The sequence below is a fragment of the Mytilus edulis genome, chromosome 10, assembly GCF_963676685.1.
Source record: "Mytilus edulis chromosome 10, xbMytEdul2.2, whole genome shotgun sequence".
In the NCBI taxonomy this organism is placed as follows: domain Eukaryota; kingdom Metazoa; phylum Mollusca; class Bivalvia; order Mytilida; family Mytilidae; genus Mytilus; species Mytilus edulis.
In genome coordinates this window covers 41,144,074-41,158,689 of record NC_092353.1, presented here as the reverse complement: position 1 = coordinate 41,158,689, position 14,616 = coordinate 41,144,074, and the positions used below count along the sequence as shown (strand labels likewise).

Genomic DNA, 14,616 nt, shown 5'->3' with positions numbered 1-14,616 from the left:
AGCCATTTGACTCTGAGAAGTCATGGACCTCTCAAAAATGACAATCCCAGAAAGAAGAAACAAATCTTAAAAAATGTGTGTTAAACAAAACAGTACCTAATTCATCAATCATAAGTAAATTAAATGTAATTTTAAGAGCATGGTCTAATTCTATAATTATAATGCCTAATTTTGTTGTCATTTTGACTGATTTATTTATTACCTTTGTGCTGCTTAATGGATACAGTCCAGCTTTCTTAGCTTATATAACAGTACAAATGCAATGGAGGTATAGTTAATGTGTTGTATTATTGTTGTATTCATTAGTATAGGAACCAGAGGTTGGGGTTGGGTAAAACATGTCTTACTTGAGAACCCTGTCTACTTTCTGTGCAGATCTTAATTAAAGCGCTGGACTTTGAATCTCGTGAATTTTTGACTTTATATTTACAACGCTGTACTTTTCACCTTCAGCGCTACACTTGTAAAAAATCTTTATGACTGTATGAGACAAACAGGGCTCGCCTATTCGTACATAAAATTTTAACTAAACTTATTTTTATTCTTTTTTTTATTGTTTGTCGTTAACTTTCATAACAACCAGCATTAGGTACACGTCATTCATGTCAAAATAAATACATATATTCAGAAATTACTGTTAGTTTATAATATTCAGAAATCTGCCATTAAATTAAAATATGTTTTAGCATGTAATAACCATATAAACAAGATGGACCATAAAACTGATCTATTGTTAATCCATATTGTTTTAACGTAACAAAGGATTGAACATATAACCTTACAGAAGGGGGTACATGTACATGTAATACATTCGTTTGTCCGTCCATTCGTACCGCTTCAGGTAAAAGTTTTTGGTCGAGGTAGTTTTTGATGAAGTTGAAGTCCAATCAACTTAAAACTTGGTACACATGTTCCCTATTATATGATCTTTCTAATTTTAATGACAAATTAGAGATTTCCCCCTATTTTCACATTCCACTGAACATAGAAAATGATAGTGCGGATGGGGCATCCGTGTACTGGGGACACATTCTTGTTATAAAGTTTAAATAGGAACTTCAGGGCTAAACACGTACTGTATCAGTGTCAGTTATTCTTACGACACACAATCATCACATTTCACTATTAATGAAATGCATTCAAAAGAGGCGAAAGAAACCAAAGGGATATTCAAACTCATAAGTTTAAAACAAACTCATAATAACATGGCGAAATGTGAAATACTTCTTCAAATACATTTAACTTTAAAACATGTGAAGACCCAGATGTGCGTCTTTGGAAGATGGTCGGTATATTACCTTAGTAATCATTGTCCTTGTTATATTACAGACTGATGTAGCCTTAATGTACGATGGAGTGTTTTTAGCAGCTCATGCTCTCGATGAGGTGGGCAAGGCCAAACAAATATCCACTGACAAAGAGTTATCATGTTCAAAGTCCAAATCATGGGCTGATGGTCTTAGTGTATTAAATTACATGAAAACTGTAAGTATTTGAAACCATAGAAACCGAACACGTGCTTAATTAGGATGTTCTCATATTTTTTAGGTTACTATATATTCATTCTTTAGGTAATTTCATTTCTGAGTACTATTTCACATTTTCCTCCGTTTGGTTTTGTTTATATATATAAAAACAAATCTAATTAGTGTAAGATCCAGAAAAACACTTTGGATGTTTGACATTTATAAAGTGTAGATTTAACTTTTTACAGTATTGACCCTGTTGGTAAACAATCAGTCCTTGAGGTATCACCCGGCAAAACTTCGGTGTTTATATGAGTAACAACAAACATCCTAAAACTGTACTTTCATAGATTTAGAATTTTTTTAGTAGCAATGGGTTCAATTCCACTAGGTAAAATTGACAATAGATGGATTTGACTACTATTTTAAGTTCATTTTAATCGTATGACTCTTTAAATGTTTCGATTTTCCTTTCCTTTTAGATATTCGACTTTGAATCTTCATGATGAAGATAAATACAGAAAGCGCTTCGGAGGCATGAAATCATGTTAACATTTTTATACACACAGTCCATCTGATTTTTTGTTTGCCTTATTCTGATATTATTTTCTTTCAGTTTCTAGTCATCTAATAGCACCTGCTATGAATCTCTTATTTTGTACGGTTTCAATCCACCTTTTTCTACATTTGAAAATGCCTGTACCAAGTCAGCAGTATGACAGTTGTTGTCCATTTGATTTTGATGTGTTTTGTCATTTGATATTGCCATGTGATTAGGGACTTTTCGATTTGATTTTCATCGGATTTCAGTAATTTTTGAGATTTTACTTTTTACAACACTTTTATATCCTTTCTTGATTTTATCGATGAAGGGTCACAGTATATACCGTAGCTTCTTAGCAAATGTTCCTTAATAATAAAAGGAGTAGGTCCGGTAAGGGCCGGTTTTGGCCTCATATTTCATGTTCATCTGACGAAAGATTTTGGACACTTTTTAAACAGTTAAGTGTCTATTTCAGTTGATTCAATTAGTTTATGTGAAAGATTTTAACTGATTAAGTCATTAAAACGCTCCGATTCAAGCTTTAACTTGAAAAATCTATCAAATTTGCCAAAATATGTCCCTTTTCAGATGTTTTTTGTCAAAAATGAAAGTGGCCGAATCCGTGTTCACCCTCAACCTTTATATATGTTATGTATTATTATCAAATACAACTTACACTCTAATATGAAGAATGAACACAAATGCGGCCACTTTCATTTAGGACGGAAACCGTCTAAAATTTAACTAAAATGCTTAAGTTGTGAAGATTTCAGAAATTTGGCATAACCTAATGATGCTAATACCCGATATATGTGCATTGTATTGTCAAAAACAGCCCATAATTATGTAGCAGAAGCATTGTACATTCCAATAAGTAACTAAAAGTTTACATTTGAACAATTTTGTAAAACTGCTATATTTTGAGGCCAAAAAGGGGTCCTCCTGGACCTACTCCTTCAAGAAATATCTTTTGAACGTTTACCAATGCCACTATTGCCGTTTACGTTATAACAGCGGATATGTCCCATTTCAAAGCAAAATAACTATAACAAAACACTACACTACACATTGAAAACTAAAGTTTGAGCTACACGAATACCATCAAAAGTCATAAGCTCAGGTGAATCAGAAGGATTAACTGTACCAAACTAAAGTAAACAGAAGACAGGACGAAATAATGCGACTGAAATACATAAAACGTGAAGACTCTCAGAAATAACTAAAGCTGTGTACAGCCCGTATTTTAAGATAAACAAACAGTTGTCTTGTTTGTTTGATTGTCTGACTTTACTTGAAATAAGGATTTTTGAATAGACGCCAGTGACAGATCTTCATAACTTAGTTAAATTGGTAACTTTTTAATTTTTTTAACGACCTTGACTACCCATGAAGGTCGTGCACGGTCAGGTAATACCGAGGTGTTTTATACAGTATGGGTTTTGTTCATTGTTTGAAGGTCGTATTGTAACCTGCATGTATATCTGCATGTGTACATTTTCTTCCTTTGATCTCTTTGTAGATGGATTTTCAAAGTTTGACTGGAAGAGTTCAATTTGAAAATGGTGAACGTAGAAATTTTAATTTGGATGTTGTAGAACTTTCTAGAACTGGACTTCAAAAGGTAAATTGATCATAATCTACTATTTTATCAGCTATCAGTCTGTGTGAATATTTTTCCTTCTTATTAAAATTTAAATAAAACATTCATAAGATTCACTCAATCATGGCATGGAGATTTGTAGACTCTTCTACCATAACACATAATTACTTGTTATATTTCAGATTGGTACATGGGGTCCGAAACCAGGAGTAAATATAACAAAATCAGAAAAAGAAAGAAAAGTAGAAGTTGAGAAAGATTTAAGCAAAAAGGTGTTGAGAATTACAACAAAAGAGGTAGGAAAAAAGGAAACGATTTGTGTTACTATATCTAATATATATACACCAAATAAGGCTGTCATATGAACAAATATTAAAGTTTTTCATATTTTTTTGTAAATATTGATACATCAAATATTATGTTGTCATAGTTAGAATGAATCCATTGCTTTACATTTCCAAAGAAGGTACTAGTTTCACAGATATAAAGACTTGGTCACCAGTCCAGCACTTTTGTGCTAACATGAATTATTGAAAGGGTCATTTCAAAATTAACCGGATTATTTTTTAAATGTTAAGGATTTTCTACCCCAGGAATAGATTACTGAAGCTGTATTTGGCGGAAACCTTTTAAAATTTTGAGTCGTCAATGCTCTTCAACTTCGTTCTCTGTTTTGGTCTTTTCCACTTTTTTTTTAATACCAGCGCCTTGCTAAGCGTACGATAATATAGTTACATAGTGTGTTAGTGACCTAATACGACATACACAGGGTGAGTAGATTGCATATAGGATGAAATCGAAGCTGGAACCCAATATAGAATTTACTGAACCCGTATATATTGTATTAGGTCACCAACACAGTATGTGACGAATTTATCTTACCGACTATCTTTATTCGTTGAATTTAGACTAGAGTTGTCTCATTTGCAATCAAACACATTTTCTTAATTTTATATTAAAGTGTTCAAGTGTTCAATTTTAAGAACCAACTTCAATTGGTCTGCAGAAAAAAAACTATTATCAACAATAATAATTTAATATCAACTACCTTCATATACCAATATAAAACAGAACTTTCAATACATTTAAATAATCAAATGCCAAAGTCGTATTTCCACTTGTAACCGTTTATTGAAATAAGCCCCGCCTTCCTCCTAACCTACTATGGAATATACTAGTACACGGTCTCCACGCGGTACCTATCTGGAATATACTAGTACACGGTCTCCACGCTGTACCTATCTGGAATATACTAATACACGGTCTCCACGTGGTACCTATCTGGAATATACTAGTACACGGTCTCCACGCGGTACCTATCTTTTTTGCATATCGAGGAATCTAAGAAAATAGATGCAAGATGTTTGATTTTGAATTATTATGTGTCTACTTTTTAGGATCCACCATACGTAATGCGTCCTGAAGGAGAGGCAAAACCAGGTGCTCCCAAGTTTGAGGGATTTGTAATAGACGTTCTTGAATTGTTGAAGAAAAAATTAAAATTCAACTACACAATTGAAGCTGCTGATGGTTATGGTAGTTGTAAGGAGAACAGTCGGACTAAGCTAATTGAATGTGATGGTATGATGAAAGAACTTGTAGAAGGGGTTAGTATACTAATATGTGTGTGTTTATTCTACATTTACCAGATGTATATGGAGGGTTGATATCTCACAAAACACGACGCATTTTTACGCCCGTCCCAAGTCAGGAATCTCTAGTCTTGTTGGATTTGTCGACTTTTTAAAAATGAAATGGTTCGTTTGCATGTTTCGATGTTACATTTGTAGTGTGACTCATTTTCGCTGGACTAGTTTACACTATTGTTTAGGGAGCAGCTGAAAAAACATTCCCGAGTGAATTTCTTCGCTGCGTTGACGACTCGGTAGACATTCTGCTCAATAGTCCAAATGTTGTCTCTTTGACAAATACACTGTTTCCATTCCTCATTCTAATATAACTGTAAAAGCGTTTTCATGAAATAATATTCATTTAAAGGTGCACTAGCTACGATATATATGAAAAACCTAATATAATTTGTTTTGGCTCAATCAGTAATGAAATACAAATAGTGAAAATATAATTCATTTTTAGTAGCCAATAAAGTTTAATTTTGTAAAAATAAGCAAAAAAACATTGATTATGAATTATTCACTTGCAAGTGAATAATTCGACCTCATTGAATCCGTATTGTTTTTTTTAACTTTAATGTAACCCCTTAGCTTGAGATGGATAACATGTGAATTGTATGTGTAAAGTTATTTAAAGGAAGAGAATTTCAACATTGAAAGTGAAAACAAAGGTAAATCATTTGATTTACTGATTCAATCCACAAATAAACATTCTAATACAGGTAAAAAAGATGATAAACATTTATTTTTTATCTGTAATATGAAATTAAATAGACCTAGATAATTCAACAGCCCGTCTTTGCTCAATCTATTTATATTTATGTTTACATCGCTTATATGGTCATCGGATTACTATAGAGGTCAACTCGATAAATAATTAGATGGCGTCTAGACTCAAATACACACGAAACGAAGCTACGTATTTTCATGCCTGTGCCTTGTTTATTGTTTTATTTAGACTTTTAATAGTTTGGATAAATGTTTTACATTGTTATAAATCAAATGTGAGAATTTTATTAGAATCGGTGAACATGAATTTGACAGCTAGTGCCCCTTTAAGTTTTAGTTTTGAAATATTATTTTATTGAAATTCTAAACAAGGATTATAACTTTGTTTTAAAATAAAATATAATAATTTTATTGACTATAAGCGTTTAAAACCTTTAATGTAAAATACTAGAACCTCTATCTAATTTAGGTTCTGTAAACGAATCATATATTTTGTTTCTATTTCAGAAAGCAGATCTTGCAGTTGCTGGAATGACAATTACATACGATAGAGAAAAATACATTGACTTCACAAAGCCCTTCATTAATCTAGGAATATCTATCCTCTTCAAGAAACCGGAACCTGCACCTCCAAAACTCTTTTCGTTTTTAGACCCTTTATCAACAGATGTGTGGATTTATTTATTGGCGGCATTTATGTGTGTTAGTTTTATGTTGTTTGTGATAGCCAGGTTTACGCCATATGAATGGTGCAACCCACATCCTTGCAATCCAGAAACAGACGTTGTCGAAAACCAGTTTTCCATCTTAAATAGTCTTTGGTTTTCAATTGGAGCTCTCATGCAACAAGGTATTCATTCAGATTCAAATTTAAAATATTCCAAAATTAGAATTGTTTGCTTATATTTAGAAAAAATCAATATAATGTGCTAATGAATTTACGAAATATGTTGACAACAATATATATACAATTCACGTTTTGTTATTTATTTTTTGAAAGAGAGACAGCAATGATAAGAAGCTTGCATAAATTAAAACATAGACATATATGTCCTTGCCGGTGTTTGACATATTTGTCCCTCCTGTTGAAGGAGGGTTAAATCAATTCAAAATAAACGAGCTGGAAGGACAAACAAGGAAATAACATTATCATAGAAAACAAAAGATAATCCCATTTTTCTAGTAGGTGCCCTGGAAAATTACTGATATCCTGCATTGCATGCCAATTTTGCCAGACCATCGAATCTTTTTCTAGCCGTTTATGACCAAAAATAGGCCATATATTCAAATTGTATTTTCTGAGAGACATACAAAACGTGCAATGTGAACTTTACAAAATCCTATCAAGACATGTCTCCATTTTAATGATTGTTTATAAATTATCTTTGCCAAATGAATATTAAACAAATAATTCACTATTTTCAGGATCTGAGGTAGCACCTAGAGCAATTTCAACAAGATTGGTGGCATGTTGCTGGTGGTTTTTTACCCTTATAATAATATCGTCTTACACTGCCAATTTAGCTGCTTTCTTAACAGTCGAAAGAATGGTATCACCAATAGAGGGAGCTGAGGATTTGGCAAAGCAAAGTGTTATAAAATATGGTACTCAAAAAACTGGTAGCACAGCAAAGTTCTTTTCGGTATGAGCATTTGATTTGCATATATATATATATATTTCTTTAAAATAAATATCATAGTTTATCCGCAATTTGTCCATTTAGGAGATAACTGTAATTTTAAGCTTCGACAGTATCAATCGGTGATTTGATGTTCGCAATTTGAGTTTTCTTGTGACGCGTTACCGTAGCCAGTAAACAGGTATTTGCGACTATCAAATCAACAATTGATGCCTTCGGAGCTTAAAATACAATATTATCATATCCATTCTAATGAAACTTACAGAAAACAATGTCAAATCATACACTTTAAATCTATCAAACGTCGTCTATGCTTGCACGTATGTTTCCATTGCATCTGTGTCAGAAACTTATTCTGTGTCAACTATTTAATCACAATCTAAATTCAGAGCTGTATCAAAATAATTTTGTGTCCATACTTGCCCCAACTGTTTCTGGTTCGACCTCTGCGGTCGTATCAAGCTGCGCCCTGCGGAGCATTTGCTTTTTTTTAATTATGTACTTGTTAAAAATAATGTTCGGTTTATAAAAAGTATTTCGTATTTTTGAGGGTTATGATTAACGTCAAAACTAATTATTAAATTCATAAAAGATACCACTACAGTAATCCATTTTACACTTCAAAGATATTTTTTTTGAAAACCGGTCATGTGTTTAACATGTTTATTTTGTTAGACAAGGGATTGGGATCATTTCATGACAGTAATTAGAAAGAAATATTCTTTCAGTTGACAGACAGTCAAAATCTACCTGAATAATTTGTTTTGAATAAATATGTTTTAAACGCTACTTGTATATTCCATAATAAAAATACCAGAAAATCATAGGAAATGTTTTACTCATCTATCACCTTTTATAACTGCAAATTATTGCCTTGTTTTTATTATTGCAAAACAAATCCTACAGTGTTATGATCGCAATGATATTATAACTTTTATTTTATTTTTTTTTAATATGAATTAAACATGATTTTGTCTTAAATTGCTAAGAAAAAAAGAGGGACGAAAGAAACCAAAAGGACAGCCAATCTCATAAATCGAAAACAAACCGACAACGCCATGGCTAAAAATGAAAAAGACAAACAGACAAACAATAGTACACATTACACAACATAGAAAACTAATGAATAAACAACACGAACCCCACCAAAAACTAGGTCTTATCTCAGGTGCTCCGGAAGGGTAAGCAGATCCTGCTCCACATGTGGCACCCGTCGTGTTGCTTATGTGATAACAAATCCGGTAAATAGTCTAATTCGGTAGGTTACATTCATGAAAGGGAAGGGGATTGTAGTTACGACGTAAGGAACATATCCGATATCATTTGTGAAACGGTTATTCAATAATGGTCAACCAACTAGTGATGGCGTCCGTAAAATTTACGAAGGGATGATTTCAACTTCACCATTTGGAACTCTTGGTTAAGTAGCTTCCTTATGAGCAGCAACCCTCTATCAAGAAAATCATGATAGGAAATGCAAGGACGGGATTTTAGTCCATTTTAGTCCAAAAGGTCAAAATCGAAATAATAAATGCACATAATAAAACGCTCTTCAACTTTGTACTCTATTTGGCCTTTTAAACATTTTGTGATTCGAGTGTCACTGATCAGTCTTTTTAAGACGAAACGCGCGTCTGGCGTAAATATAAAATTTTGATCCTAGTATCTATGATGAGTTTATTTTGAAATTGAAGTATTTGCTTTGTTATTATAATATAGGACTCAGTCTTTCCAACTTTTCAACAAATGTGGACGGTGATGGATAGTGATTCAAATAACTTTGTTAGTAGTAATGTTGAAGGAATGGGAAAAGTTGAAAATGGCAATTATGCATATTTTGCTGAATCTACTTATATTGAATACGTGATTGCCAGAAAATGTGAATTAATGCAGATTGGTGGTCTGCTTGATTCAAAAGGATACGGGATTGGTTTGCCCGTAGGTAAGTCATACTTGTATAAAACTAATATTTTCTATTATAATACACATTCGCAGTATTAATATTAAAAGTATTGATAAGGGACTGTCCGTTTTGAATTTCCTCGGCGTTTGCTATTTTTTTATTTTAATTTTCACATTTATAGTTTCATTCGAACAACGCTGATGACTGTTTTAGATTTTCTTCCTACCTTTACTATAAAACATGACAGTTGTTTGCAGAACTTATTATTTCCAGGATTAAAAACAAAACTTCCTAGCTAAGCAGTGGATTTTCATCCTTTGGCGATTCTCTATTTTTATTGTATTGAGAACAATTACATTTTCATTAGCTAGGACAAATGTGAATCAGACAATTTCACACGTATAAAAGATCGGAATCCATGTAAATGTAAAAAATGTTTACTGACAAAACATGACTCCATTCAATAAACACACAAAATGTATTGAACTGTACGGCGACAGTCTTTGTTGGAACTGTTGATATCGCATAGTTACAATAAATAATATATCATTTCTTGCTTGAGACTCTTGTCTTTCAAATAATATTTAATATTGGCTTATTGTTTTGTGCGTTTGAACAAAGTTCTTGGCTAGGAGTATGACTTGTATAAAAGATGATTTTGTTCATCCACCTTCCTTGTCCTTTCTCTTCTTTGAGTTTGAATTCATTAGCTATTTTCATTGAATAACGATAGTTTTTGTCTTGTTTTGTTTGTCCACAGGATGCAGCTTTCATTTATGTTATAGGTTCGCCATATCGAGACGCTCTTTCTGATGAAATTTTAAATTTGCAAGAACAGCAGAAGATAGCTGAACTTAAGGTCAAGTGGTGGAAAAAAGAGCGCGTTCAAGGTGGAGTTTGTGCAGAGGTTAAAAAGAGTACAACTAAAGCATTGTCAATTAAAAATGTCGGAGGTGTATTTGTTGTGTTAGCTGGAGGAGTAATCGGAGGGTTTTTCATATCAATGTGTGAATTTGTATGGAAAGCCAGGAAAAATGCAAAAGAAGATAAGGTAAATATATATATGTTTCTTCATTTAACTTGTGAATACATCACAAATCAAGGAAACGATGGCACTTGAATTTCTGGTCCTCAACCATACTCTTCAACCTTCTACTGTTTTTGGCCAGAATACTATTTTGATAAGAGCTGACGAATGACACAAATTATAAGCGCAAGGGTCGGAGAAGTACTGCAGAAAATGACAAAATCATTTAATGGACTTCACATGATATCATATATATTCAGACACGAGAGCCATGCATGCAATTAATTGATTAATCTATTAGTATTTCAAGCTTTGTTGCAATAACGTCTGACCTAAAGTCATGGCTTGTTTATAACACTAGAGATGCTACAACATTTATAATTTTGTTTCAGCAAACATTGTGTTCTGAGATGTCAGAAGAGTTCCGGTTTGCCTTGACTTGTTATGGATCTACAAAACCAACTAACAGAAAAAGCAGTTTAGAAATAACAGATAATGGAATTATACAGACAGCACCAATGCTTAGTAATAACTATGGGGGTTCAAAAGAATATTATGCATGATAGATACAATGTTTCAGAATCTAATACGTTTTGGAAGAAAACGTACACCAAGACATGATTCATTTGAATTGTCCTCAGCAATAGCTATACAGCTAATTATGTGACGTTACTTTATACTTGTGAAAAAAACAATGACATAGATTCTGAAACGATGACTAACAGGTGAATGTACTAAATCAGGAGACATATTTTAATGTTGGGTATTATAAATAGCAGTTTCGATGGTTGATATAAATCAATCAGTATTTTAACTGGTATTGTGCTTTATAGGCGACAACTTAAGTGGTGTGTGTTAATTTTAGAATTTAACCTAATTAAGTCTTCACATCGTCAATCAAACTGTTGAGTGATATTTTTTATTGATAAAAAAAAGATAATCACTCCAAATTTCTTTAAGATTTATCAAGACGATAAACATACTAATCAGAAGGATATCTTGTTTTTTAATGTCTAGTGAGCCTGTCAAAAATCTATCTACATAAAAATGATTTTTCTTTGTATTTATGTCGCGATGAAAACTAATGCTATGTATAACTTTTATTGTGTGAGAAGAAATGCGTTTCGCATTATACTTCTAAATGATTATACTATTTAATGTTAGTTTTGAAAAAAGTGCCTTTGTGATATGTAAATAAAATATGCTTTACGAATAAACTGCATGTTCCAATGTAGGACATATTTAGCTTTTGTGAGTGTTGTCAAAAGTCTAATCAAATCAAATATAAAGTTATACTGATGAGGAAAAAAAGTATCGCATTTTACTAGGCCAATCCGGAATGTGGCTCCATGTTTCAAACAATCAAAGTTATGAACAATAAAATAAAATGTAACTACCAATTTAATCCTCGTAGAAGAAGTTTAGTCTTAAACTGCCATTTCGACCATAACATCATCTGAAAACTAACATATAAAGTACGGCTTAGAGTTTAATTTATTTTTCAACCATTTTTCCTGTTTTAAACAAAGTACTTTTAACACATTTTCCTTGCAGTCAATCCATTATTGTTATGCTCTGTTCAAAACAAATCAGTAGTTGGTATTTTTTAGGTAAAAAATAAAAGAATATTGAACTGTCTGAACATAATATAGACAGATCTTAATTGACTGCAAAAGAATTGTCTGAACCAGTGTGAATTTACTGCAGTAAAGCTGTTCAGATCAAGTTGACCATTTCATTTCATAATTAGTTTAATTTTACATTCATGTCTCTTGCAATAATAAAACTTTCAAATGTGTTCTATTGAATATTGATCTTAAGTCTTAATGTTAAGTTATGCAATATGATGTGTATATTTTGAATATTTACCATATTGTTGATTTGACCTTTAACAATGTGAAATCAATAAAGGTTATGTGCCATTTGTATATATATATCCATGTTTGTTTTAAATGTTTGTGTGTCATGCTATTTGAATGGATGAAACTATAATTGCTTTTAATCAATTATTCTTACAAAAAATGATCTTTTGTTACATACTAAAAAAAATAGCGTTAAATTTTTGATGAGAAAGGACAACACCAAATTAATGATTTCATTGTGTATTACGACTTTATTGATTAATTTTTCACAATAAGGGTATTTCTTTTAAATAAGTGTTTTTATTAGGGGGAGGGGAGTTTAAAGGTTTGAAACATGTTTTCTTCGACAACACAACTGACAGGACGTAGATATTCAGGAGAAATTATAATATATTTCCAGCATTATTAACAGCATAAATCCTTATATGAAAGTTTGATATATATTATCTTCGCGCTTTTTACCATTTTGACAATGCTTATTTATTTTCCACTTTCACTATTGAATTTTATTTTATTCAAACATAAGGTATCAATTTCATTTGTATATAGAAATTAAGAAATTAAAAAAAATACACTATTTATTCTAAATTAGAACCACAACTTACTTCAAATGTACCTTTCCATATTATAGATTACACTTTCTCCAAATTATGATATTCTCAGACAATACCTTAACGTTATTCAAATATACCATGCATATTATTGGTTTAACCTCCTTTCTAAAATATAATATATGTGATGTAAACAAAAGATCTTTGATATAACATGTCCAGAGCAATATCATCCGTCCATAAATACATGTTCATGATAGATATGTTCACATCTTTGTATGCCGTTTGTAGATACAAATGTTGATGAGAACAAACAAATGTCATGAACATCACATGAATTGTCATATAAGTATGGTACATTAACATTTGTATATATTTTCATTGTGTGATCTTTTATTATAAATCGTCATCTTAATTGCAATAATGTACTGATTATGTATTTTATTCATCTATTTTGTCATTTAAAACTTATGATTAAAAGAATTGTGCAGTATTATTGTAACAGTATTAGAAAGAGAAAGAAATGGTACAAAATAAGAACGTTTGCATTGAAACGGAAAGATACTATAATGCAGTTGAAAGGTAATTTAAATGATGTCATGAGCATTGAAACTAGTCTTTATAAAAATTAGATAAAAAAACATAATGGTTTTGTGCCAACTGTATTGTTATGAATAATAAACAAAGTAATGTATAGTGATACAAACGGAGTAATTAACGTTATACTGAAAAATTTTATCATGTTAACGTCACTATGTCATGTAATTGTGTCTTCCATTTAAGTTTAAAAATACATTTACCATACTTACATGAACCTGCAGTGGGATACCTGTGTATTATATATTCGTCGAATGTATATTGAGTTCTTTTTTTGATAAGGTAGTTCTTATAAGTATCACAGTCGAAACTATAGTGCCGTTGCACACATAAATGTAAATACACGAGTTGAAAATATTATCATATACTGGCAAAATATTCTGTGTTTAGGATTTTTACCCTCTGATCATAAAAAGTGGTAAGAGTGCCTAAAATACTACTGAAAACGTTTAGATCAGCACTTTTATCTCATGCATAAAAATGTAAAATATGAAAAAGATAATGTTTATGATCACATTAAAGTTATATTAGAAGTTCAAGTTGATTTTAAAAACTTAAACTTTGATAATTAATTAGATGAAAACGTTGGTAGATTATTCATCTTTATTTTTGATTGTCACTATCATTTATATTTAATCATTGTATCACTAGTTATGATGTCAAAATGTACATATCTCTGAAGGAATAAAATATTTTTTAGAATTTAAGCCTTTTTCTTTTTTAAATAACTAATGAAACAAGATGGTAATGGCATGTGATACAACACTTATTTACCAACTTTATGACAAACATATCATGTTTCTGGCAACAAACACTACTACGTTTACGACATTTTATCCTAATATGAATGTCGTAATCATACTGATACAAGTTAAAACAGTTATTGATTTTTGGGGTTTTATTTTATTTTCTGTACTCCCTTAGATTATTATAGATTTGACCTTGAAACTACCTGAATGAAATGTCAATGATAAGTCTTGTTTGTATGAAACAGGCCCCAGTCGCACCAACAAGCTCGTACAACTTAATAAGTGTCAATTTAGTCATTTTACCCACCCGCCATGGG

At 31.5% G+C, this 14,616-nt stretch overlaps 1 protein-coding gene across 4 annotated transcripts in view; it reads left to right on the top strand.

The window, feature by feature from the left end:
* Positions 1-14,252, top strand: part of LOC139491181 (glutamate receptor ionotropic, kainate 2-like) — a 90,755-nt gene extending 76,503 nt beyond the window's left edge. For all 4 annotated transcript variants that reach the window (XM_071278643.1, XM_071278641.1, XM_071278642.1 and 1 more), the window contains 9 exons: positions 1,330-1,485; positions 3,530-3,631; positions 3,793-3,906; positions 5,008-5,217; positions 6,478-6,820; positions 7,396-7,613; positions 9,330-9,552; positions 10,299-10,564; positions 10,933-14,252. In XM_071278643.1, coding sequence (XP_071134744.1) covers positions 1,330-1,485; positions 3,530-3,631; positions 3,793-3,906; positions 5,008-5,217; positions 6,478-6,820; positions 7,396-7,613; positions 9,330-9,552; positions 10,299-10,564; positions 10,933-11,103 — 1,803 coding nt within the window. In that variant the 3' untranslated portion in view covers positions 11,104-14,252. The remainder of the gene's footprint in view (positions 1-1,329; positions 1,486-3,529; positions 3,632-3,792; positions 3,907-5,007; positions 5,218-6,477; positions 6,821-7,395; positions 7,614-9,329; positions 9,553-10,298; positions 10,565-10,932) is intronic.
* The last annotated feature ends 364 nt before the right edge of the window (positions 14,253-14,616 follow it).